The 27,682-nt window shown below is 40.6% G+C and overlaps 4 protein-coding genes across 5 annotated transcripts; 2 read left to right on the forward strand and 2 right to left on the reverse strand.

Annotated features, from left to right (window-relative positions):
* Window positions 1-4,650: 4,650 nt before the first annotated feature.
* Window positions 4,651-14,772, forward strand: tmod4 (tropomodulin 4 (muscle)). The gene is made up of 10 exons (XM_062465489.1): window positions 4,651-4,796; window positions 8,983-9,177; window positions 9,587-9,743; window positions 10,067-10,189; window positions 12,650-12,742; window positions 13,013-13,143; window positions 13,317-13,424; window positions 13,600-13,743; window positions 13,935-14,079; window positions 14,483-14,772. The coding sequence occupies exons 2-10, from the start codon at window positions 9,076-9,078 to the stop codon at window positions 14,503-14,505; spliced, it is 1,026 nt and encodes a 341-aa protein (XP_062321473.1). The 5' UTR covers window positions 4,651-4,796; window positions 8,983-9,075; the 3' UTR covers window positions 14,506-14,772.
* Window positions 14,773-16,049: 1,277 nt separating this feature from the next.
* On the reverse strand, window positions 16,050-18,872 carry scnm1 (sodium channel modifier 1). Of its 2 annotated transcripts, XR_009930770.1 has the most exons (9): window positions 18,670-18,872; window positions 18,421-18,491; window positions 18,230-18,318; window positions 18,035-18,129; window positions 17,847-17,947; window positions 17,611-17,741; window positions 17,177-17,306; window positions 16,743-17,014; window positions 16,050-16,545 (listed from the first exon to the last, which is right to left on the reverse strand). XR_009930770.1 is itself a non-coding variant. In XM_062465490.1 (8 exons), the coding sequence occupies exons 1-8, from the start codon at window positions 18,718-18,720 to the stop codon at window positions 16,876-16,878; spliced, it is 807 nt and encodes a 268-aa protein (XP_062321474.1). In that variant the 5' UTR covers window positions 18,721-18,872; the 3' UTR covers window positions 16,050-16,875. The 2 variants fall into 2 exon arrangements, 1 of the variants encoding a protein (XP_062321474.1); XM_062465490.1 differs by having other exon boundaries at window positions 16,050-17,014.
* A 14-nt stretch (window positions 18,873-18,886) lies between these two features.
* Window positions 18,887-20,605, forward strand: lysmd1 (LysM, putative peptidoglycan-binding, domain containing 1). Its single transcript, XM_062465492.1, has 3 exons — window positions 18,887-19,475; window positions 19,627-19,934; window positions 20,119-20,605. Exons 1-3 carry the CDS (start codon window positions 19,296-19,298, stop codon window positions 20,297-20,299), a joined length of 669 nt encoding a protein of 222 aa, XP_062321476.1. The 5' UTR covers window positions 18,887-19,295; the 3' UTR covers window positions 20,300-20,605.
* Window positions 20,606-21,061: 456 nt separating this feature from the next.
* On the reverse strand, window positions 21,062-26,341 carry tnfaip8l2b (tumor necrosis factor, alpha-induced protein 8-like 2b). Its single transcript, XM_062465493.1, has 3 exons — window positions 25,866-26,341; window positions 22,379-22,702; window positions 21,062-22,185 (listed from the first exon to the last, which is right to left on the reverse strand). Exons 2-3 carry the CDS (start codon window positions 22,694-22,696, stop codon window positions 21,943-21,945), a joined length of 561 nt encoding a protein of 186 aa, XP_062321477.1. The 5' UTR covers window positions 22,697-22,702; window positions 25,866-26,341; the 3' UTR covers window positions 21,062-21,942.
* Between the last annotated feature and the right edge of the window lie 1,341 nt (window positions 26,342-27,682).

Consider the following 27,682-nt stretch of genomic DNA (forward strand, 5'->3'; position numbering starts at 1 on the left):
TTCTGTAAGTCTTGAAGAAGCTTTTGCTACTTTAACAATGGTGTCAACCTCCTTTCCAAATAAAACATCTGTTGTAAAAGTACTGTACATAATGTAGTTATGGCATGTATAAAAGTGTACATAACATCACTGCAGACAAGTTTGGCGTGCATGCATACCTCTCTATGTAGTTATACAATCAAGCTGTTTTGTGGATCTGAGTGGATCGTGAGATCAGCTGGGATGAGGCATGACAGTGAGAACATGCAGTATGACAACTGGAATAAGCATGCAGGATTCAGCTTGTTGTGCGTGTATTGAATAGAGAGGAACAGTTACGTCAGTCACTGGACAAGGAACATTGTGTTCCGAACCAAAGCGTGGTTTGGGCTGGGACTGGGAGCATGTCCTGACTTGCAACATAGACTCACTTTAGTGAACTCAGCAGACGTTACGAGATGTTAAAATAACAAGGACTAGTAACAACGGTCATTCATCCTGGCCAGACTAGATCTTTAAGGATGATGGCCACATACCAGTGACACACCAAAACAACACTACAACACATCATTTTTTATGTTAACCCTTGTGTTATCTTCGGGTCATTCTGACCCATCAGTCATTGTGACCCACCGTCGTATTGCGACAAATTTACCTCCTACAAAAACAAAGTGAAGCATTTTCTTTTAACTGTTGGGCTGTCTCAGACCCCCCACATTGCAATGGTTAAAAGAAAATTATTTTTATTTGTTTTTGTATTGGGTAAAATTGGGTAAACACAACGGTGGTTCGTTATGAACCTTTGGGTCATGTGACCTGAAGGCAGCACAAGGGTTAACAGTCTTTATGTAACCCCCTAAAAACCCTCACTGTCACCCTCCTTTTTTCACCTAATCACCATGTAATTCTGTTCTGCTGCCACAGAACACTGTATGAAGCCTTCTGAAATAAAATTTCTGACAGTTTGTCTCAGGCTGAAGATTAGAAGTTGACACAGCAACACACTTTGTAGGTAAATGTTGTCAGGGTAGTTTTGGACATGATGGATGTTCATTACATAATTATGTTTTGTTGTGTTGTCAACACATGAGAATAAGCCATTTAATTTTCACTTTCCTATTGTGCATTTTGTTTTTTAAATTCCTCATTGTTGTCATTTACACTCTACTATTTGTTAGCAATGTCTTTCCTGAACACCTTTTGTTATTTAGTTTTGACCAGAAACCTCTGGTGGACTTTTTGGGATTTTCTGAATCTAAATTGAAGTTTGATTGACAAATAAATGCCATCATCTTGTGTTTTCCCTCCCCTTTTTGTTTTCACTTTGTTTTCTTTCTCTTTCACTTTTATACACCTCTAATCACAGAGATATAAGGTGATATCTGTTCTCAATTCTCTTTCATCAATTTGGTTTTACATAATTCTGCTTCTCCCAAACTACCAATTTTTCTGTATACTTCTAGCATACTCCCTTTTCTTATACTTTTCTAATTCCCCACCATATTCCCCTGCTTTCGCCTCTCTGTGTGGCATGTGGTTTGGATTCCAGCCCAAGGACTATTCAGTCGATGAGAACAAGGCCCCCCCAGTACATTCTGTTTTCCACATTCCAAACCCTTGACATCAGCTTGGCTGGAGGAAGGACACGGGGGGGGGGGGGGGGGGGGCTTGTTTTGCTTTCAATGACGACTGTGTGCGGGAAAAGGCCCCTGACCCCAGTCTGCCAGGCAGACCCTCAGCTACGGCCCCTGCCGGCCTACAAGAAGACGTCCACACAACAATACAATCAAAGGCATTTTTTAAAGGGGGGATGCTTCACATACCACATGTTGTTTTTCAGTATAATTTACGATCCTGGGATTATCCTGGGAGTATGGAGATTCAGGTCACATATTTAATGTAAACACTGATACATACCCAAACCACTCTCGCTGTAACTTTGTATTGGGATACATATGTTTGTTTTATTACTTCCTCATCAGGGTATAGGTTCATGGTATATTTACACGTATCATCGAGATTGAGAGCCCTGGCAGATGCTGTATTGTGTCTGCACTGCCTCAATGGAGAGCAAGGCAATGAGAGGGGAAAACTGAAAGAGGGGGAGTGAGGGAGTGAGAGAAAAAGAGAGGGGGAGCAATGTGGTAGGAGGAGACATGAAACGCCAAGGGAAATTGGATCCCCTCTCACAGACAAAGCAGCCTGTGAGGTTCAGGGACAAAGGAAATGCGATCTGCCATGTGACCATGAACGCTGGGACCTTGCTCACACGTAGCAAATACCTCAGCCTCCATTCAACTTTTCCCCCATTCAGGTTTATATATATTTACAAGCACAGAGAAAAACAGTAGTAATAAGGTCAATTCAAATATACCAAAAATGCATTAGACCTCGCCAAGTCTCATTAATGTGACTACATTTGTATTTACCAGAGTAGACTTTTAATAAACTATTGTGTCAAATAAATAACTTAGCACGGGTTGCATATTTAGCCTGTTCGTCAAATGAACTGCGTACCTTTATGCTACCTATTTCATGCCTCACCCAACTGAACTATGTACTAGATATGACTACAGTACTTTGGGTGGAGAGAGAAAATACATCACTCATCTGAGTTTTAAGACATTTGAACAATGACAGGCATGGTGGGTGTGTGTATTCATTCCATTCCATTCCAACCTACCATCCAGTATCACAGATCACCCTAACTCACCTCCCAACTAGGGCGTTATACTGACAAAGAACCCCTCACTCCCAGAGATATAAGATACAATGTAGATACAATAATATCATATCTCACAACATGAAGAGTTGAACAGTCCATACTTGGCTACAACTAGCTAGTTAAGATAAGAAACAGCCTTTTGGATGGCAGAATGAGTCAATGGAACGGACAGGCCATGCATGCTGTTCAAAATTGTATTATCTGATAATTTTTCAACTTTCATCAATATAATAATTGTGATTAACATGAATCCAGAAAAATCTACTTGAATTGCCAAAATAATACGTCTACAAACATAACACCAGAGACTGCAGATCTAGAATTCCTGACACAATAACTTGATACAGTAAGGTAATCGTGAAACACAAGAACAAAAATGCCATGACCTTTTATAGTACCAAAGAGAACACACATACAAGTTTAAATCCAACTAACTTTGGAGTACTTCCAAGCTATCAATAATAAAGACTATTACATTCTGTTGAATGTGCTTGTAGTTTCTGACACATGATTGGCTCTTACAGTTTCAGGTGTTCCTGAACCCAAACTGAATAGGAGTCACCTAAACAGATTTTTGTTTGCTGTAAACACTCGTGCTCCGAGCACATTCTGTATGTGTAAGCTCTGTGAAAAGACATATTTGCAACAAAGACCTTTTGTCTTTCAGCTCAACTTGTTCCTCGTTTTAAAGAGCGAGTCCATCTGGTGGCCAAATTGAGAATTACGTATATATGGTTAATTTCCTGTTTGGAAGCTATTTAGTGACGCAAGTGACCTAAATAAGGAAGTCTATTGTGTTTTAATGTCTATGACACATTTTTTTCAGATGGAAAACTATTCTGTGCATGTCAATTCAACATATTCTGCATAGTAACTATTCACAAAACAGAGAACAGAAACTTCTGTCACAAGCGATGCCAGTTCATGATGTGGTCCCCAATACAGTATCGGATACAGTAAAGAAGGGTTATGATGAAGTAGGAGTATGAAAGAGTTTCATACTCTTTTTCAAAAGATTTAATCTGAATTGATCACATTTTTTTTTTAATTCAAGCATGCCTAGCATATTGTGTAGCACTCATTTTGACTCACAGCAATGTTTCATCATGTGATAATAAAGTTAGGTTAGTTAGTTAACTAGCCTAATGCATGCTTGAATAATTAATGTGTTGTAATATACAGACGCACAAGAGGTGTGCATGTTTCATCATTGCCACAATCATGTTGATCTTCAGTCACGCAACAGAGAACCCAGATCTTGAATGGAGGTTTGTCGCCTCCTGGAGGGACGAAATTGTAATACAGAGGCATTTGCATCCACAGAAAATTTGCTGGGAACTATCCAACTAAACTAAGTGTCACATAATCATGAAGAAAGAAGGACACATTGACTGTACTGTAGAACACCGGAGAAGTTTCAGACACAAAGAGGGGGTTGGAAAAGATGCCAGAGAGAGTAAATAGAAGGATTAAGCAAAGGAAGTGATAAAAATAGAAAACCGAAGGCAGGCCCTGATGCTGTCCACAAATCAACCTTTACTTGTAGAACTCAGATCGGGCATTAATTTATTAGAGTAAGAAAAGAGGAGTAGAGTAAGGGACAGAGGAGAAGCATGGTACCAATGACCAATAGCATGACAGACATTCTGTAGCATATCTGTAACCATGGGTCAGATGGTCAAATGGTCAGACTCATTCAAATAACGACCACTAGGTGTCATCGTTTCCTTACAGCAGTTGTCCCCCGATGGCAGTTTGAATCCCGATGAGCACATGGATGGTCCCATCACTCCCTACACCCACCCCACTCTCCAGTGATTCACAGTCACTCTTGCAAAGCCAAAATAATAAAATGCTGACTTCTCAAAACGCTGCCAGTATCCCTGTCTCAGCATCGCAGCCTAGAAGCCTGGCACACCAGAGACAGGGAGAGGGACAGAGAGAGGAAGAGAGAGAGAGACATAAGGGGAGGGGGAGATAGAAAAAAAAAAGAAAACCAGCAGGAGGGGAGAGAGAAAAAAGAGAAACAACATTATCTGGTTTCTACTGTGGGCTTTGCCTTGCCGAGGGGCTCCACTGCTACTTTGTGAAGGTAGGTGAGAGGCTGTTTCTCTCTCTGAACTAGTGTAATACTGCTGGCAAGGGGATCTCCCGTGTTTAATCTCTCTCTCTTTCTGTCTCTCTCTCTCTGGCTGTCTGCTTGGGGCAACAGGTTACCAAATGTGCCACTGTGCATGAGTAACAAAAAAAGCATGTGTATTTGAACACCTGATGAGCAGATTAATTTATGTACCATGAAAAATGGTATTGCATTGTACTGGAAATCAACTATATTTTAAACTGAATGCAATGTTGCTTTATGTTCACGTGAGTTTGATGACTTGCATTGACAGATGGGTATGCATCTACCCAGACCAAATCCTTTTTGTTCTATTATTGCCCAGGCTAACGTTGCCCATGAGTTGACATTTGACTGGGGCATTTCCAATGCAGGGCGCCACAGGGGTACCTAAACTCAAATATTGTCACTCAAATGAAACTATTCTGTAGGCATGTTGGGGTTAAGTCATCTAATAGCTGTCCAATGCTTTGCACTTAATTCATCATGGGGCTTTTTGTGATGTTGACTCAGGGGGACTATATAATTAGAAGTGGGGGAGGGAGTAAAGTCCTGTTGTTTAGTTACAGTAACTTAGCGGCGCATGGAAGGAACTTGCTATGCCGGTGTATTGATGTGTAGAGGGTAGATGTTTTGCATGTAGATACGGTTAGCATACCCTTTTCTTCTCACTCACAATGTTTTGCTCCGTAGGAATATGAAATGGAAACATTTCATATTCTTTTTCATAATTATCATAATCTTCCTATTCATTTTCATAATTATCTTTTTATGTCATGAAGTACCATTCCACAAATGCACTCCCACTCACATATTGTCAGTACATTTTGTAATTTCACTATAAACACTAAATGCTATTAAAATTTCACTTCATTCTGTGTAGGCTACTCTATACACTGCTTTTGTGACCTAGGCCTACATATTTACATAACCCATGTATATGCATTCCAATGTTCATCGGCAACCTATTCCCATTCATTCATTTGAAACAACACCTCCATACTGAACACCATACAGTAATTTTGGAATAAAAGTTCTTAGTCCTCCAAATGGCACTCTTGGTCTGGGTTGAGAGTGCAACCCAAGCCAAAGAAGATTTACGCCATTGCAAGAAGCTGACTTGTGAAGCTAAAATTAAGCTGGGGTTGATTTGGAATTTTACACTTCAGTGGTAAGAACTGGAGGAGCCGACCTGCAAATGGTGTGCGATCTCCTGATCTGCCAGCCGGACAAAGTGAGTCACAGCTTCGGGCACTTTGGACACCGTTTCTAATGGTCTTTCTACACGTCATGTTGCCTGTCATACAGGTAGTGTGTTAGACTCTCACCTTGACCTGAATTGCGTAATGCAGTTAGATCATATTGAGTCTTGCCAGAGGTGAATATGACTATGGAGTCTACAAAGTCCCTTGGACTCGAGAGACTTGGACAAATCACTTTACATTTGAATATGTTGAGAGTACCTAAGAGTTTCAGTCTGGACAGTAATTGTTGACAAAAACATGCTGTACAGTATGTGACAAAACATGTTCCATTAATGTCAGAACTGCACAAAAGAGGGACTACAAGACTTGAGCTAAATCTTTTTTAACAGGTATTTCCATTTCTATCTCATGGATTAAAATGTCTTTCTTTAGGAAATGGAGAATGCGAGGCAGAGGAGCCAGCTAATAAATGCCTCTCCTTTAATGGTTTGGTTGTTAACTCACATTTGTGGATAATACTTGTGGAAAGACACAATCTGACCCAGCTAGTTTGTAAGGTCTTCCATTCTCACATTGTTTTGGTTCCCATAAAAACCCCATGGGAATTCTGTAGACAGGTGTGCATTCATTAGCATCCAGTTTGTTGTTTCCTGGAATATGAGACATGCTATTTACAATGTTACTGCAAGTCAAACCATGACAGTTGAACTCTAGGGCCCAGTTTCCCAGACATGGATTAAGCCTAGTCCTGAAGTAAATGAAAAGTTCAATGAAGATCTCCATTGAAAACTTTTTTAATCTAGGATTAGGTTTATATCCATGTCTGGGAAACTGGGCCTAGGTCATTTATCGTATATGCAAATCATAACTCTTACATTAACTTATAATTAGACCTATTTCAATTGCTGTATGGAATGGGCATGCACAAATATGATTACAATTATCATGGCCATTTTTTTATGATTCATTATCATGTAGTTGGTTGCTGTTAATTGAAAGGCCATTTGGGCCTTGTCATCTGATCTCCAGGGCATGGATATTATGAAACTCAGTCACCATATTTATGTAAACAAAACCCCAGACTTAGGGGCTGCATCAATATGATTCTTTTTTTTTGTCCAGTGAGATCTCCACAAGTTAATTGAAATGGGTTGTAAAGCTTGTCCTACAGCGCATCACTCTGGCAAGGGAGAGGGGAAAAGACTGAACATGGTTACTATGGTTACTCCTTTACTTTTAAGCAAGTTCAAAGTATTCAGACACTTCAGAATGGCATCTGAAATGATCCTAAAGTTTGAGTCGAGTATTCTGCTCCTCCTGTTCTTACCTCCTCCATCATTCCCAAACAATCAGCTGTTTGATCCAGTGTATGAGTTGTTGGCTTTACACATTAGAGCACCACTGTGCAAATGTCATGGTGTCCGTGGAACACTAAGATTGAAAAAAACACACAAATGCACACACACCACACAGGCACTTCCTGTCAAGATGAACATTTCAATTTCAGACATTGTATAAACTGGCATTGTGATCTGTAGCACATTGTGTACAGGTACACTACTCTACTATACAGTCATTGTATTTAGTTGATGTTGTAAATCCATAGTCACAGGATGTGTACATGTGCCTTTCATCGAGTCACAAGCTAGGTGTGTGTCCACTAATAAACTTTCTCATTGTAACCTGATCATTGGATACATTCACCTTGTTGACATGAAGGCTAAGGGCATATCACTTTCAGTGGACCTTGGTGAAGGAAATGTGACATTGACATTGCTATTAAAATGTGTGTGTACATTATTATCATCCCTGGTAGTATTAAAGATTCGAAACGCCTGATGTTGATGAGTTACTTATTTCCACGTAGTTTCTCATCATCTATTTACTTTTTACCAGGTTATTTATCATCTACTGTATGCTGATTCTAAATCACAGAAACAGAAAGTTAGGGGTTTCTCTTGTTTTCAATACTTGATATGATTGATAAAAAAATAATAATAATTACATTGACCAAGTTGGAATGGAATTTTGGCTGAACATTAAAATGGATTTGACCTCTTATACGATGCTGCATTACTCACACAGTGAGTCATCTACTTTGCCTAAGGTATTTAATTGTTATGGCATTTCCTCCTCTGGGCGCCCAGGCTTAATATAGTCATTGTTTCTCGTTTATCCACCACTACTGCTGAAAATGTACTACAGACCAGTTTGTTGTACCAGTGTGTTGGTACATTTAGTCATTTAGCAGACGCTCTTATCCAGAGCGACTTACAGAAAGTACAGGGACATTCCCTCCGAGGCAAGTATGGTGAAGTGCCTTGCCCAAGGACACAACGTCATTTTGGCACGGCCGAGAATCGAACTGGCAACCTTAAGATTACTAGCCCGATTCCCTAACCGCTCAGCCATCTGACTCCTTATCTGTGGTCATTCAGCGTTAGGTTTTGTGGCTTTTCAGGGGTGGGATCTAATATACTGTATGAGTGTCAGTCAGTGATAAAAAAGGAAACACCCTTTCCACCCCACTCCTTCCCTTCTCACGTCTCTGCTCTGTAACTCTAAACCTGTTGCTCACTGCACTGAAACTAAGAATAGCAAAGAACCACCTCTCTTTCTCTCTTGCTACTTCTCTCTCATTTTCCCACCTTCACCCCATTGCCTGAATTAATTCTCTTTCTCTCTGTCACTTTGTTTGTCACGGCCCATAGAAGTTAGTATGTAAGATGTGTGAATCTGTGATCTGATTCCAGTTCAGCTTTGGCACATGTGCTTAAGTATTGAATACAGTCCATTGTGTATTTTGTGTTAATAAGTAGAACTACGATGATCTTTTAAAGAGCCATTAAGCAGTGAGCTGTCTCAATAAAACAAGTTAAGTCAAATTCGATATTATTTCACATATTCATAGTATCTAAACTCATACCCTCTCTTTTCTCTGTCCCCTTTCGCAGACAGTGCCCTCTTCACTAGGGGTGTGTGGAGCAGTGTGTGAGTGTGTGTGTGTATGAGAGAGAGCCCTAGGAGGCCCCCACCAGCCTGCAGACATGTCGGACCCCCGGGACATAGACGAGGATGCGCTCCTCAAGGGCCTCAGCCCAAAGGAGCTGGAGCAACTGGAGTATGAACTGCAAGATTTGGATCCAGAGGTACAAACCTGGATAAGGAGGAACACCCAGGGATACTGGCCCTGTAGTCTCCAGGAGTAGGGGATGGAGGAAGAATGCCCATCACATTTGGGTTGGGGTTCATTGACACACAAATGCCAAAGTTTAAAACAGGTACCATAACTGTGTACTGTACTTGACCTCAACTGGGACGATAACATATAAAGACAAAATGTCTATCCAGAGGTATTTAACCACCGCCACATTAACCACTGCTATAATCGCTTTGGAAAAAAGTGTCAGCTTAATTTTTTCTTGTATTTCTCAAGAGTACAGCCATCTAGGTTGCCATGGTTGCATACAGTACAGCCAGATAGAACACATAGGAAGACCAGCGAGAACAATCTGTACTTGTCTCCACCACATAAACATCACCTCTGCCCTCTCTCAGAACGCCATGCTGCCAGCCGGCTACCGCCAGCGTGACCAGACGAAGAAAAACCCGACAGGACAGTTTGACCGTGACGCCCTGATGGACCACCTGGAGAAGCAGGCTCTGGAGCATGCAGACAGGGACGACCTGGTGCCCTTCACTGGAGAGAAGAAAGGTAGCTAACTGAGCTTCAGCAACCTCTTGAAAACTCTTGAAGGGACATCCGCACTCTAAATACTCAATATGCATAGATTTATGGCAGCATGCAGGGCAGAACTCAGTTCCAAGAAAAGCTTTATCCCTTTTTAAAGCAGACACGATCCAATGACATCCTGAAAATACAGTCAAATCCACTCTAAGGGACACACAATGTTGCCTGAAAAATGTGAGATGATGGTAATAATGGTGAGAACTCACCATTATTAAGGTTTTTGGTCTGAAGACTATATCTTTAGTTTCCCCCTCTCTGCCCCTCTCTGTCTCCCTATATTTATCCAGGGAAGACCTTTGTGCCTAAGCCAGGTTCAGGAAAAATCCCTGATAGTGAGCAGATCACCCTAGAACCAGAGCTGGAGGAGGCTCTGAAGAATGCCACTGATGCCGAGATGTGTGACATCGCAGGTGAGACAAACACACACCCACACATATTTCTTTCATCAAAACTGGAGACTCAATATTTATCGATTCAAGTAAATGCCTTTTTTCTTTGACAAGTGAGCACTATTGTTTTGTTAACTAACTCCCACTTACAATGACATCGTAGACTACACTGTGCCTTTGTCATTTAAACAAATAGATTTACAGTGATGTTAGCATATTCATTTCATTGTAATCTAATTTGTGTTGATTGATGAAGGTCCAAATTAATATGACATAGCCATTAAGATGTAATCTTGGATTTCCTTTCGTGGAGGTCTATTCTTTCATGCAGGCTTGGAGTTACTATAACGATAGCTTATGTGTAGTTGCCCAATGACATGATTGTGCTACTGGCCCATTTTATTCCATTGTTTTTGTTGGCACATTATGTGGCAATATTTAGTTGGATCAGTGTTGGGTTCACATAACACATTGTAGTTGGATGAAACATCCCCCACTTAAAGAGAAACATGGAACCATGGGATGTGGGGCATGGAATCATGGGGGTTCCAATTCCCCACACTCAACAATACCAAAATAGGCCTGCATAGGTCCACCAAAGGCAGGGTGGAGTGGGAAGGGAGGAAGAAGGGGAAGGGGGGGAAGGGGGTTAGTGAGTTGAATGTTGGGGACAGATACTGTATCAATTTGAACCAGACACTGTGGCAATGAACAACTGCACAGTCGATTGGACCAACCATTTTTGTGTTTATTTGCTGAGGCCATAGATCTGCAAAGTGTTTGCGGGATTATGTATTAAGTTAGCATGTGGGTGAGTTTTTTTATATGTTTCTCCCCCAAGGTATTTTTTTTGTCTGGTGGACTTCACCGATGTAGCCTACTGTTAGTTTTTTGGCCTACACTGTTATATACAAAAAGTCCTAATAAAGTCAATGCATTAACAGGAAGTCGGTGTATTAGCAGTAAGCTGATGCTTCCATGGAAATATTTATAGTATTGTACTGTACTGTATATATCCATGTATTTCACACAAACAGCATAAGCAAAGCAGCCTTATTTTTAGCTATGGCACAAAAAAAAACAATATCTAAAAAGTAAATTGTTCCAAAATTCTTATTCTGTTATGTTTTATTTGTGTTCCTGTGTATAGTTGTAGTTTCCTGTAGGGTGATCTTAAGCATGCATTGGACAGTCACCCAGAAAGTGACAGTGGGGGTTTGGGGGAGTCTAGGCCAGAGAGATTAGTCTGTCAGTCCTCTCACTGAGTCCACAGTTTTAACCATGGAGGGAGCCTAGAAGGGGATTAGAACTTCGTTAGCCTCTGTCAATCTTTTGTTTCGGTGTCAGTGGGAGACAGTGTGTGTGTGTGTGTGTGTGGTGTATATGTGTATGTCAGAGAGAGAGAGAGAGAGAGACAGAGAGATATAGAAAGAGAGAGAGACAGAAAGAAAGATGTAGACACTGTGAGAATATAAGACAAAGAGTGTGTGTAATCCATGATGGACAAGCTGGCCAGCTCAACAGGAAGGGAAGCTTTTTCCTTAACTTTATTTATCCCGGGAGAGGGGCAGGAGGGCAGCATGTTGCATTATAAAGCTAACATGGACCAAGGCTGCTCTCAAGCTGATTTGGTGCCGTTGGCTCATTGCTGCAAGCAGCTGTCTCTGCATCTCTCTATCGTCACAAGGCCATTCCCAGAGTTTCATGCTCCAGGTCAGGGGGCTGTTGGGGGTATGCTGTCGCAGCAGTTGGTGTGTGACACAGTTTGGTGGTGATGGGCCGGCTGTAACCAAAAGAAGAGAAGGCATTTTAAGCACTGCCTCCTGCTGGTGAAACGTAAACACTGGCAGAAGCAACCAATCAACTTAGAACTACACTGCATATTTTTAGAAGGCCATTGTGATTTGCCCCATCTTGCAAAATGAACATAGCTGAGCTGCCACAAATCAAACGCATTGTTGATTTTGTTATTCAAAGTTCTGATTCCCTAGCTGGTAGAATGCCACTGGACCATGCAGTGTTCTCTGTGCCTATATATGAACTCAAATAAGAAGCAAGACAATCCATCATTTAGTGTTGACCCATTATCAACAAGAATAACACTGGCCTCCTACATCCCTCACATAATTGCTGGGTGTCTTAACATTTTAACGGCTTGAAATTTGATATTTTATTGATCCCCAGGAGGGCAAATTTGGCTGTTACAGCAGCAGAGAAACAAGCCAAAAAAAATCGAATTGGACAAATAATACATCTATAATCTCAACACAATGAACATTTAAAAACATAAACAACACAAACATATGAACAAGAAGGAGCAGGAGTACAGGAGCAGTAAGAAGTACATGGAATTCTTTGTACTACTCCTTTACTGTTTCCAAGCTACAGTATGTCCTTTATGAATTCTACATGTACATTTCTAAATAAATACTAAAGTTGTGCTAAGTAACAGTCTCCTCAACAAAATATCTGTCTTTTCAGCCATCCTGGGAATGTACACATTGATGAGTAACAAGCAGTACTACGACGCTCTGGGCACGACAGGCACCATTGCCAACACAGAGGGAATCAACAGTATGTGGGAAATATTCAACCAGTCTTTCTTTAAAATATCGAAACAATCTTAGCAGTAGGCTTGAGTTGTTTAATTGTAATATGATAACAATCTACTATAATTTCAGTGCATTAATTAATCCAAGGACAATGATAGCGTTAACGCGCACATTCTAATGTTGACATAATGGTATGGATTCTTCACATTTCTTCATGGACCTTGATCATGAATACCCCACCATAGTAGCCTACTGCACAGCTCCCTCACCTGTGGTACTCTGGTGCCTCCAGGCGTAGTTAAACCAGACCCGTTCAAGATATTCCCGGAGGAGCCCCCCAACTCCACTGATGTGGAGGGCACCTTGCGGAGTATCCAGAAGAATGACAGAAGCCTGACAGAAGTCAACCTCAACAACATCAAGGTAAAGGCAGTGATTTCACACAGTATTGGGATCATACAATCGTGGTTTATACATCTTCTTGAAGGAGAAGACTAGTGTCGATGCTACAGTTCCAGTGAGCGGGTAGATTTGTTTTGAGCTTTGAATGAACTGAGAGCTTTTGAAAGTACTGACTATCCACTTTTCTTGTTTAGGACATACCCATTCCCACATTGAAAGAGATCTTTGAGGCGATGAAACAAAACTCTTGCGTGGAGAGTCTGAGCATTGCTGCTACTCGCAGCAATGACCCTGTGGCCTATGTAAGTTTTCTGTTCATCAGGTGTGATATCATAAATTCACTTTACTGAATAAAAGGCTATTGTTAATGGACATAACAGACATACTTCTGTAGCTACTACCGATGCTCCCCTCTTCATGATAGTTTAGAAAAAACTTCCTGAAAACAGATTCTTCATGCATGTGTGTGTGGTTCAGGCTGTTGCTGAGATGCTTCATGACAACACCACCCTTCAGAGTCTTAACATTGAGTCCAACTTTATCACTGGAGAGGGTATGATGGCTATTGTCAAGGCCATGGCCAACAATACAACACTACTGGAGCTGAAGATTGATAATCAGGTCGGACATCCCATTTGACTTAATGCCCTTTGAGTTGCACATCATTTAGTAATTTGTAACAGCTGATTGTTAATGGATTTCATTATCTACTTTAGATATCCAGGTTGTGACAGTTTCAATGAGATATGTTCTGCTCAGCTATTTTAACCAATTCACCATCTTTCACTTTTGCTTTCCTTATACACCAACAGAGACAGAAACTGGGAGATTCAGTGGAGATGGAGATAGCCACCATGTTGGAGAACAGCTCCAGCATCATCAAGTTTGGTTATCATTTCACCCAGCAGGGGCCCCGCGCCAGAGCAGGAATGGCTGTCACCAGGAACAACGACATCCGTGAGTCTCTAGAGGAATTCACACATAAACCTCTAAACCATTGTCAGGACTATACTTCTAAGCATTCCAATTGTGTCTACAGATGTACAATATTATTGATAGATAGCACTGTATCTGGTAGGTGATTTGCAGATGGAAAAGTCAATCATTCGGATTCAACATAATAGTCTGCCAATCCACGTTTAAGCATGTTGATTTCAAAGTTGAATTTGTTTAGTAAATATGGTGTACAAGGATATGAAGTAGGATGTCATGATAACTGCATATTCTTACTTAGAAGTCAATGTTCGTGACCAATAAGTACAGTTTGTGATTATGTGTTAGTGTGGTGTCACAGCTCTTGGGTGACCAGTGACAATCTGCCACCTGCTGTTATACTCTTTTTTTTCTCTCCTCCATCCAGTTCGCCAACAGAGAGTAGGATGAAGGAAGAGGAACAACATCCCCCTCTTTCTCTTGGCTAGTAGCCCTTGGAGATTCTGACTGTGAAAGACTGCTCTTGACATCCTGGTGCTAGCTTTGACAGTGGGGTGCAACGAAGCTCACAAAAGTCCTCATTACATGCTTGGATTATACCTACACAACTTTACAATAACATCGAGATGAGCCCCCCCCCCCAAAAAAAAAAAAATCCTTCTCCATTAACTGCATTCTGTAGAACATTAAACTCAATTATAAAGCATGTACAGTTCATCTAAATGTGATGCGTCTTTTTCTGCTTCTAGAGCATGCAATGATCATCCAACAAAAACCAACAGATTTCCTTAATTCATGCACATAATGTGGTGCTATAAATAGATGACAAAATATGTAAATACTTTAAATAAAAAGTTTGAATAATGTGGTCTGACTGCATGACTTCATAAACATATGACAAACAGAATAACAAACCACTGACAAACTATATATACATTTTTTGTTTATTTGTTCCAAAACAAAATTATACTTTTTTTGTTTTACATTTTTGGTTCAGAAGGAAAACTATGTAATATCTCAAGTATGGTACTTTTATGGGCCTGAAAAAATCTAGTTAATTTGTTGTAAATCTTACACCTCTATATCAGTTTGAGAATCATGACTCTTAATTTCTTCAGTCCTCCTGGTGTGCACCCCCAGCACCTGACCTATTTTTACAACCCTCTCATCATATACCCCCAAGCCACTAACCTTCCTGTCTATGTAACTCAGTCCTCTGGGCTTGAGTTTCCCAGTTCCAAATATATGTAACAACTTTTCACAGCTCTGGAGCAGTGAGCAACATGCGCAAGTTGCCAACATAAAAATTATGAACTCATGAAGAAACAGCTGTTAACCTTTGAGGATTTTCACAGCCCTGAAGAAGTCCACAGGCTTTGAACATTTGACTTTCAAGAAAATCATTCTTTATGCAAGCGGCAGATGATTTTGACATGCGGGCTAGCATGGATCATGGTTGCATTGTCTTATTTTACATGGTGACACTTGGCATAGAAACCAGTGTTGCAATGATTTAAGTTCAGTATTACCATACCATAATTTATTTTAGGAGGTATTTTCCTTTGATAATTGTAGCACAGGAAAAAACAGGTGTATTTATGGAGACTGAATGCAGGATAACATGCAGACTATGTTAGGGGTCAGATGGCTGAGCGGTTAGGGAGTCGCCTTCTGATTCATTGGAGGCTATGAATCAGAAGGTTGCTGGTTCGATTACTGGCCGTGCAAAATGATGTTGCGTCCTTGGGCAAGGCACTTCACCCTACTTGCCTCGGGGGAATGTCCCTGTACTTACTGTAAGTCGCTCTGGACAAGAGTGTCTGCTAAATGACAATGTAAATGTTGTACTTGACCTACTTTATCAACTACCCAGCTGAGAGGTGCCCAGGAAGGATCCGTTTCAGGTAAGTTCTAAGTTTCTGGTTAGCAATCATATATGGAGAGTATTAGAAAATCATAGGTAATTTTATTGATTTATACCGCACACAAACCAGTTTTGCATGTCCAATGATACATCAGTCAATAACAATCATTCACAGTATTTGCTTAGAAGTTTACACCATCCTTTTTTTTTAACCAACCCATTCATAAAAGTTAGCTTAAACAGATAACAGATCAAGAATTCACTTATTCTCAACATCCTGAGACAATCACATGCCGAGTTCCAAAAGGACAGAGCGACTTTGACACACGTTATCAATTTCTAACTCATGTGAAGTCCACACAAACCTAACTGAACCCAGGGAGATCGAATCCAACTGGTGATATGAATAATAACCTTCCGAGAAATGTTAATCGGTGGCTCCACAACCAAAATTAGCAACTATATTGGCCATCTAACTGACAGGGGGCGTAGTTTGAAGGTGTTGGGACAAAATACAATAGGAGAAAGAGTAGGACACAAAGGGAACTGAAAATAGATGCTGGCAAGTGGCAACAGTGTTTGCAAGGTGGAAAGTCACTGTGGTCATCTTGCAACAAGCTTCGTTTCTCAGGTCAATACAAAAATGGAAGGGTGGCTGAGCGGTGAGGGAGTCGGGCTAGTAATCTGAAGGTTGCCAGTTCGATTCCCAGCCGTGCCAAATGACGTTGTGTCCTTGGGCAAGGCACTTCACCCTACTTGCCTCGGGGGGAATGTCCCTGTACTTACTGTAAGTCGCTCTGGATAAGAGCGTCTGCTAAATGACTAAATGTAAATGTAAAAATGGTTGTTGTTGTTTTTCGATCATCTTCTGGTCATATTATTTAAAAACCTAGTAGTTTTAGCTGGTTTTCCCTCCAATGGGCTTTTGGAATCACTAACAGTGATGATAGAGTGTGTCAATGCTGGTCCTCTGGTCTGTTATTGGTTGAGTCACCAGGGGAAGATGGTACAGGAGCAGGTTCCTCTTCGTCTGAATCAAACTCCACATTCTCATCCTTAACCCACTGACCACTTCTATCCTGCAGCCACCCCGCACTGTTGACGATACAGAATAAAAAATGGTAGAAAAGGAATAGGGAAGAATACTAAGAAAGGCTATACTGACACCTAGTGGTGTGATATACAAGCAAAGGAAGCAATCATAAACACTGTAAAAAGCTTGACTTAAATTCATGCCCAGAAAACTATAAGCAGTACCTTTTCAACTTTAGATAATGCTCCAACTCTCGTCTTCTCTGGGCTGTTAAATGTTCAGACTCATGGGACACTGTTGGATTTGATGTCTTCGACTCATTCTTCCTCTCAGATGGACACAATCCCTGATTAACTGTTGAAACACATAACAATGTGCAACTACAGAGTTCGTGAAAATTCATAAGTACACCGATGCATGATATTACCAGGTTCCCAAGACAATCATGCAGTAGACCAGGAGCTGTCCAATCCTGCTCCTGGAGATCTATAATATCCTCCTGTACATTTTCACTCCAACCCCTGTTGAAGCAAACATGTTTCACTTTGTACTTCATCTAATTATTAGAATCATGTGTGTCCTATTAGGGTTTGCATGAAAAGCTAGAGGACAGCAGCTCTACAGGAACAGGGTTAGGCATCCCTACTGTAGACAGTACCTGTTGGTGTGCTGTAGGCTGCATTGATTGAGGGTTGCTCTCTTGTTTGGTGCTGAGGTGATGATGTTGTGCTGGAAGGGCTGATATTAATCTCTGAGCCTGAATTTGCTGGCCCCTTTTCAGACTTGGTGCTGGAAATAAATATTTTAACAATTATTTTCTGCACAGTTTGACTTTTGGAAGTGAACCAGTGTAGTACACCGGTGTCTAAAATGTTCACCATACGATCACCATACCTGGTCTTTTTATGGCAACTATTGTAGGGTGCAGTTTTCAGTAAGGCATGATGGGCAATCTTGCGTGTCTGTGTCAGAAGGGGGGCTGAACTGGAAGGTTCCTGGGAACAACAAAATCACAAACTAATGCCTTACAATTATGGTGGGCTGTTGACTCCTTTACAAGAAAAAAACTGTCCAAGTTTTACCTGTCTACTGTCTTCAGCTAGAACATAGTCCTGATGCTTCCTTTTTACTATTTCATTTTGCAGTTGTTTTTTCTGTCCATAATACCACTTCATTCCTGAAAAATATGTACTGTGTGAGAAAGTTCAATCTCCACAGATAGTAAGTAACCTGTTACTTAAAATTGCCATTACTTAATGTTTTGCCGTCACTCTCACCTTCAAGATGCCTTTTACCCTTCCGGTGTACTGTTAGCATGTCAACTGTATCAAAAACAGGACGGTAGGAGCACACAAGGCAAGTGTATCTGCAAAGGAAATTGAGAATCATTGATAAATTATCACACTACACATCCATGCAGGCTTTATGGTCTAAGCATCGAGTTAACACGCCGCAATATACTCCCCACCTTCCATTTTTCAACAAGGCTGCTTCGTCTTCTGGAATAAAGTTAGATAGGAGATCTGCAACACGTCGTTTCTGGAAAGTAATCGTTTGAATACAGACCAGCAAGTTAGACTTCCCAGCTCGTTAAGTAGCTAGCTAATACTCCCTAGCTATACAGCTAAACAAACATGTAAAATATGCTGACAATTAGCTAGCCGTAGAGTAGAAAACGTTTCAAATGATTAGGATATGTGAAAACCACTTACAGTACCTTCAGAATATTCAGTTGACTTGAGTCATTGCCTTCTCGTTTGAAAGACATTTTTAGTCTAGGCTACGCTTTATGTAGCTCTAGCAGTCTGACCGACTACAGTGAAAGTGTTAATGTTTATTTCCGGGTTTTTGAGGAAAGAATTGTGGGATATGGGGTCTCATCACACAGTGAGCATGCTGAGCATGAGACAAATTCCTCAATCGTTGAACTTCCTTGTTTGTTTTTAGAATAACATGAAGATTGCCATTGAGATATATACACGGCACCTTATTCCGTAGCCAACCTTAGAGACTTACGTTCACATTTGATGGCAACATGCTTGCGAGCAAGCCTAGTTTATTGAGTGAATCAGTAAGTACTAGTTCAGCGTGTTTAGGTGTCTGAAATCGAAATACTACGAAGTTAGTTAGACGAATGCTAACGCGGTGCGGTATTATAGCTAGCTATAAATGATAGAGACGAATAGTTTAGAACTATTACTAAGCTATTACGTTTACGTTGCTAGCTAGATTAGCGTGCTAACCTCAGTTTGCATGACAAATCAGCTGACGGATCTTGATGGACGCAAGAAGAAGGCTGAAGGCTGAAACCAACACACCATATGTTTTCTGTAAAGTCTAGCTATGTCCTCCCGTGTCAATGAATGTGCTCCCCTACCTACGAGTGGACTACGGGGTTCCCGCACTAGGTCGTATGGTAGTCTGGTTAAGTCTTCTCTTTCTCCACTTCGCCAAAGACGAATTGAACATCTAGTCCAACCAGGGGAGACATTGCAAGGACTTTCCTTGAAATATGGAGTATCTGTAAGTATAAAGCCTAGTTAGCAACGCTAGTTAGTGCTAGATAAATTAATGTAGCTACCTTTTGGTTGTCTTTAGCGTGCCTTGGAATTATATGGGACCTGGCTTTCCCACAACGTTGTAACCTTACCTGGAACTATGTTCTCTCTTACAGATGGAAGACATTAAAAGAGCAAATAGGCTTTACACCAATGACTCAATATTCTTAAAGACATCTCTGTCTATCCCAGTTTTTTTGGCACCTGACTCTTACAATGAACAAGGTTTAGCTGAGGAGAATTTAAACCAGGCAAAGGACACAATTTGCAACTCCGACCAACATTGGAAGCCAGTGAGAAACTCTATAAAGGAGGATTGCCTTGAAGAAGAACTTTCGCCAATGGATTTCTTGAAAAGGATGGACAGTAGGATCAACCAGTCTAAGCAGGCCGCTGTCAAAAAATGTCTAGAAGGAGAAAAAAGGTAGCAATAAGTGTAATTCCACATATTCTGTATTCTTAAGCATTATGGTTTAAGATGTATTTTAAGAGAAGACATGTTCATTCAAAAAAATGTTAAAACATCAGACGATCATGTGCTGTGATTAGTATTAAGCTTTTCCTTGCCAAATATCAGTGACTTTATTGGACTGTTTTTTTATTCACAGATTTGCCTCTCTGGAAGCAGCTTGTGCCAGCAGAGCACCAGATCGCAGACTCACAAGGTCCCGGAGTGCAACTTCAGCTTCCAGAATACACCAACAAGCAGTACTTGGGGCTGTGCCCCTAACTATCACCAGATGCTCTAAGAAACTAAGAGACCGGGAGGACGAGATCTTTGAGTTGTGATGCCATTTCTCCTCTCCAACTATGGGACTGATAAAGCTAATACATAGGCTAGTCAATGGGATTGACCTCCAAGATAATCTGGCCTGACGGATTTAGAGGAGTTGTTATTTCCTGCAGAAGAATCACCTCTTGTTCAATGGGCTCCTTACTTGAATGTGTGTCCATGTTTTGTTGGGGTTAGGGTTAGCTGCTGTGCTAAACTGGAATGTACTCCTCACCAGTTAGGGCTGCACAAGTTGTAACTGTGGTGATAATTTGTGAGTCACGATTTTGGTATTTGAGGATTAAATGAATCTTGGTATGAAGTCTGGAAGCTCAACAACGGTTTTGTGTTGTACTAAAACATTGTCTGAGCAATCATTTAGATGGAATGCAAGGTGTTGGTTCCTAACTCAAATTATGTAATCAGCTCATGACTTGAGTTTAAGTCCCTAAGTGTGTCTGATTATTAGGTCAATTCAGCTTGCAGGCTAAACAGAGCCTTTCTTGTGACAGGTTAGTTTTTTTAAAAGTTGGTGACATAGATACATGGTAGTGATACTTATCCAAATGATGTTGTCCTGATAACCAATCGAGACTACAAAGGGATTACAAAAACTAGTGGAAGGTTTAATGTGAGGTTGCAGTATATTGACTTTGTTACTCATGTGAGGAGCAAATACATTCAATTTCTGCAGTTCAGATGTTCCAGCATTATTGCACACTACCACCCATCTTAATAAAGTTTTTCTGAAGAAAAAATATTCATAAAATCTACAAAAAGACAGTAAATAACCAAGATTTATTGTTTAAATTGCATTGGTTTTAATGTTACAAAAGAAGCGATTTGGAGATTCATATAAAAAATCGCTATTTTTAGTTCTTCCTGAGCTGTAACATTAATTACTGATTGTACCCCACATTATTTTGAAATAGATGTGCAAAAAAGTAACTGCATTTTTCTTAAGCATTACCTTTTTTAACCACCAGATGGCAATGCAGGATCTTGGTATCAATTTGTGATTGGGACTTCAATGAAAAGCATTGGTTTATATTCGGGTACCTTTTTTTTCCAATGCATCCAACAAATTAAAATGTACAGATGGTAATTCCATTTTTAAAATAGTGATTTTATCCCATTCAAGCATATTCCAGAAACTGGAAGACCTTTTGACCTTTGTGTTTACCATAAAAAAAACAGTAGACCAGCGGTCTTTAACCCTTTTCCTGGAGAGCTATCTGCCTGTTGGTTTTGGATCCAACCACACTTATTTGACCTGATTCAACACTAGTTACCCAATCAACCAGCTAATTATTGGAATCAGGTGTGCTAGATTCGTGTTGGAGCAAAAACCTACATGCAGGCAGCTCACCAGAAACAGGTTTGGAGACTCCTGTGTTAGACGTACCATTTAAAAATGGAAATATTATCAGTTACTAGCAACAAATATTAAGGTCCAGTTGTGGCCATGTCTTTTTCCCATTTGTTCAAAGTCTTTTTTTTGGAATGATAACACATCAGCGTCTGCTTCATGTAACACCAGTTCCAACTGTAACAGTCTTCAGTGATGTCACATCCTATCTGATCAGTCAGCCCAATGAGTTCTAAGCCAGACGTTTTTGAACACATCGATCAGTGTCTCACACAGGCCATTGCATGTGACTCATATTGTTCCCTCCTCTACCAGTTTGTTGAGTCCATTGCAGATCTTGATAAGGTTTGGCCGGAAGGGGCCATCTGGGTCATACAGCTTGGTCAGGAGCTCAGGGTCAGCGTAATGGTTGAACACATGATTGATGCGGCCATGAGATTTGGCTGTGAGGTGAGTGTTGACCAGCTTCAACAGCAGGTCCCTGCATCCTGTCAAGATCTCCGACATCACAGTCTTGTCAAAGGTGAACTCCACCTACACCACAGGAAGTGATAGTCATGTAATTACCATGGTAGTTCAGCGTTATTACAATATGCCCGTCTTTTCAAATAATAGCATTACTATCATCAAATTTATTGCTCCTCTTAAATGTTACCTTTTGTCATTGGTTATCTAAATACTGAACTACAAATGCTAAACATGAAACAAAAACTTTTTTTGCTGTTACCTCATGGAAGCTAATGGCTGTCATGGCTCCTTGGTGCAGTTTCTTCTTGAAGTCCTGAGCCAAACCTAGTTCCCCTGCATTGAAGCGGTTGTGTCTGAACAGCACACCAATCTTCACTGCAATCTTGATCATATCTTTTATTACCTTCTGGGCCTCTGTACGATTGCCAGTATACTCTTTAGACACACGGTAGAGCTCATCCATGATCTCACTGCTGTTGTCGTCAATAAACATGTTGACCATGGACTTGTTGGCCATGTGGCTGAGGATCTTCTTCTGGGCCTGCATGGCCATGTCTTTGGAGCTAAAGGACTCCATGGTCACCTGAGGAGAAAGCAGGATAGAGTTGAACAAAAATGTTTTTTCTTTTAAATTCCGTGCCTCGTCAAAAACATCTGGAACAGCCATACTGCTTTATGCACTTATCCACCATTTTTTTGTTTTAGATGTTTGGGTTTAGGGTTGTTTTAAGCCCTTTAAGTACCCTTCAGCTCAGACAACTATTTTGGTTTTTCATATTAGTACAACAGACGTAAACAGCTAAAACCCACGGGAAGCACCTAGACCTGTACCCTAAGGAGACTGCACTCCCCATGCCTACCACTCTCCAGGGGAGAAATATGGAAAACCAACCCATGGGAAGTCATCAGTGATCATTGTATCTTTTTCATGCAAACATGTACAGCTGTTATACCACACAGTCTGACAGGATTAGGGTCATTCTAGGTGGAAGCTTGACTTGGATTTGCCTAAAAAAGATTTATCCTAACCCATTTGAGAAAATAGTTGTCTGGTTAACAATGCAATCGGGCTGTACTTACAAGGCTGCTTTACTTCAGTGGCATTCATGTAGTCAGTTGGAGATTTAAGTTATCAAGAATATTATCAATGGAGGTAAATACAAAATAATAGTCCCATAGTTTATTGAGGTAGGATGTGTCAAATTGAGAAAATATGAATTAGGGTTAGTCCACTCCATTCCACATCATATAAACATTGTCAAGAGCTAACTACTAAACAACTAATTGACTCGTTGTCACCGCCCTATGTAAAGTTCTTCAATGTTGAAACCCCACTCAGGCCTGTGTGGACAAGTATGTGAGGCAGACAAGGCAGCATAGCTACAGCAGGTCCCTACCTGCAGTGCAGGTTGCATCAACACAGTGGTAACAGAGAATGTTAGAGGCCAGGACAAAGTCGCTTTTTGCTATAGAAGTTTTGGAATGCACTCTCATGCAAATGAACACCTCCTCTTTCCTTTGAGACATCCTTTACAGAACATGGGCAACAGCATTTAACTCAATTTAAGTGTCATTTGGGTGTACACAACATGTGTTTTATCTACTTTTTAAACAGCTGCAGGTGTATTTCTGTATTTGGTTTAAAAGCGATAATCTAGACTTTTGACTGAAAGTATGCACACACTCATAGCACTTAAAACAAATTGCCAGGTGTTGAGCAATGTGATCCATATATTTAATGTGCTTAATAGATAATAACTGTAGCACTGCATTGCTTGCATACACCCAGTGTCAGTTACAACATCCATGTTATTCAAACACTAATCTTGCATAAGACATCCCATTACGCCTTTTAATACATGCATATTCATTAATTCTGAACCAGTGTCATGTTTCTAATGGTGTGCTTCAATACAAAGCTTCATCTCTGTGGGGAATTAGTGAACATTCATTAGATTCATTTCCCTCAACTGTGATAATGGAAGTGGAGCAGCGTGATAGTTATTTCAAAATAGCTCTAAATCTCATTTCTATGCTCCAAAAGCCTACTGTGAATTGATGAGAGATGTGTGCCCTCATCAGGAAATACATTCACTCCAGAAATATGGAGGCAGAGCTGGAAACTGGAAGCTGGTGTGGTTGTGTTTAAACTCTCTGCATGAGAGTCACTTGTTCGAAATACTATTATCACATTAAGCCTTTTTACTAATGGAAATGGCAACCACTTAAGGGAATAGGAATATGGTTAATGTATGTTTTTAAGAGTTTATGTACAGCTATAATAATCTGGTGCAGAAACTCTTTTGGAAGAGTTCAGACCTGTTATACTGCTATCTTCATAATAATTGTTTCACAACTGAAGATAGTCCCTTTGACAGATACTCCGATCGAGAGTGATGATTGGTGGATTAAGTACAAGCAGGCAGGCATTAAATATAAATATTTAGCATTCTAGCATTCCACAGACAACGGCAGCATGTAGCCAGGGGCTGGGTGTGTTTGTATCTATTTGTGTGTATGTACTGTATGTATGTATTTATGGATGTATACATGGATGTATGTCTGTGTGTATAGGTAAAGCCAGTGGTGACTCCCTTAGATTGGCCTGCTCACATGGGTAACACTGTTATTAAGAGGCACCAGGTCCTTGCTTGTACATGCTCCTTAAACATTAGCCCCAAGAGGCTTACGTGTGTCACCGGTTGTCTGGACTTGGGGGCACTGACACCCGAGTACATTATTCCATCCTCACTCTTATTCACCATTGAGAATAATGAAAATGTAATACATAGAATGTGTAACCCTTTTAACACTTGGTAGAGTAAATCATGGAAACAGTCTATGTTCTTTGCGACATCTTGCAGTTCTCTCTGTCAGAGAAGTAAACAAACGTGTTCCCGAAGTATATAATTGTGAACATTTATGCCATGTGGGCCTCATCAATGGTTTCCCATAGTAGATCAGAAAGGGATGTGTAGCACTTTGGTCACTCACAAAGGAGCTACACTGAGACTGTTGATAAATGTTTACTGGCTTCCTAAGATATCCTAGTTAGTGCATGTGCCAGTGCATCATCAGTTTACTGATAAACTCATCAATTGATTATGGTTTTAAGTGTTTTAAACCTCTACTTTATAGTACTGTGTAGTAGTACCGTAGTAACAATTACATTTCTAATAGGGTGTTCAAGACTCACAGACTTTTGTTGTTTCACAAGGGAAACGAAACTGACAGCAGTTGGGTTTGCATTGAGGAGTCATCACTGGCTCACAACTTGTTTTTTTCCATCCCTACCATCTGTTGAACACTGTTGTGTCATTATATTTCTTTCACTTCACAGGCTTGGACACTCAGTCAAAGTAGGCTGGATAAAGGAGGGAACGTCTACTGCTCCATGTTGCGTAATATTAGACAGGCACTGACAGTACTGTATGTTCAGCTTTACGGTCATAAGGACATACACTGTGGTGCTGCCTTTCTGTTACACCATCTGAATGAACAATGTCCCCCCCACCCAAGTTTTAGATGAGAGGAAAGTTAAACATTATCAAACATTATCCATTTTGCCAAATTGATTTTGATTTTACCACCTTCCTGCTTACTTTTTTGCCTGGGTGTAAATCGACCAATCACAAAACACGTTCAAACAACTTGTTCAATCCGAGAATTATGTACAAGATAATTAATCATTGCACAGTTGTTGTAGTTAGGCTGCTATTAGATAAAAACATTGAGAGCACCCTTACCTGAGTCTGTCAGTGAGTGTGGTTCCCCCTCCCTCCTCTGTGTCAGTTTTTGCTCTGCCTCTACACGTGGATCAAGTTGTCAACATAGAGAATACATTTATCGGAACACCTTCATTTTACAAGGTGAAAACTAAAGAAAATCAGTTGTGCCGTCTTTCTATCTGCTTGTGCTCACCACTCTCAAGATCATTTTCAGTTGTACTTCCTTGAGGAACTAAATTGCTATGACACACCCCTTAGTCTCTGTCTCTCTCTTTCTTTCTTTCTCCTCTCTCTCTCTTACACCCACTATCTCTCTCCTATCTCTTTTGTATGTCACTACATACAAAATACGCTAATTCTAACCTGTCTTGTTATTCTTGAAATTACAATACTCTGCAGTAATCTATATTTTCCTCCCTTTCTTGCTTTCCAACTCTTTTTCTTTTGCTTAGTCTCTCTCTCTCTCTCTCTCTCTCTCTCTCTCTCTCTCTCTCTCTCTCTCTCTCTCTCTCTCTCTCTCTCTCTCTCTCTCTCTCTCTCTCTCTCTCTCTATCTGCTGACAGCGTGCCTTTGCCTGTCCTGACAAGTGAAAACCCTAGAAAGAATTTTGCAATAATCCAGTGATGCAGTCATTTGAAAGGGGAGCGGCTTAGTCCTTTTTGTGTTCACCTTGTGGAATGTGGCTCCTGTCAGCACTGAACACCAGCACACTCCACTTTCCCGCAATGTGTAACCATACAAAACATAACACACAACATGTTAATCCCAAACTTCACACCTCTTTTTCTTGCGCTCTATCTCACGCTCTCTCACCTTTCTGACTTCCTCTCTCTTCCATTCTCATTTCTCTCTCTTTCTGACTCCCACTGCCCTCATAGGAAATCATACAGAGGATCCATTCATCCTAATATTAATGGAATAAACTGCTTACATTTATGGTGTTGTTATGACCTATGTAACTAGAGTGTTGAAATGGATTTGAATGATGTAAAAGTCTGTGGAGGCCAGTTCCAAGCTACTACCTCCTCACCTTCATGTGATATCCTTGTTTGCTCTGGTTGCCATAGTATTTATCACTCCTCCAGTGTTTTCTTACCTCATTTGGATGTTACATTTGTAAAAAAACAAACAAATAGACTGTGATATCTTCCAGAGATGGCAATTTGGAGTCACACATGGTCTCACTGCTGAGTTCATATGAAGTAAACATTATTAAAGCTGTATAAAGAGAATCAAAGAGCACACTGACAAGTCATGAATGAACTGATTCAAATGGGTTGGGCCAGTCCCTAATTGAAAAGCAATCTGTTTATCCATCGGTTTATCTCAATGACAACCAGCTGGACCAAAGGGCAGTCAACAGAGACTCAACCCCTTAAAGGGATCTGTCTAATCGTGCTGTAGTCTGAAAAGTGTGATTGTTTTCAAATTTTAGGGTGAGAGGTCAAGTCAAGGCCCATCTGGACTGAAGGGAGTGCCAGAGTGGATACCAGCCCACAGTGTGTGGAATGTAGATTTTGAGACGTACATCATTGTGTTTCTTTTTGAAAGTGTTCTTTACTTACATCCCTTTGTAAGAAATAAACTGAGTTGAGATGTTGTAAACTGTTCAACTGAAAAATGGGGCCTGCCACCATGGCAACAGACAGGAAGCAGTGCTTAAGCGGTTTCCTGATGGCTTCCTCTTTATCTTGTAATGACATCTTACACAGAAATGTCTGTGACAGTTAAATGTGTGTTTTGTGAGCTTGTATGTGAGTTTTTGTCCTTTACCTTTTCCACCCTTATTATAACAAGCCCCATTTGAACAACTTCCTTGTTGAGATAAATACTTT

This window comes from Osmerus eperlanus, chromosome 7 (genome assembly GCF_963692335.1).
Source record: "Osmerus eperlanus chromosome 7, fOsmEpe2.1, whole genome shotgun sequence".
NCBI classification, from domain to species: Eukaryota; Metazoa; Chordata; class Actinopteri; order Osmeriformes; family Osmeridae; genus Osmerus; species Osmerus eperlanus.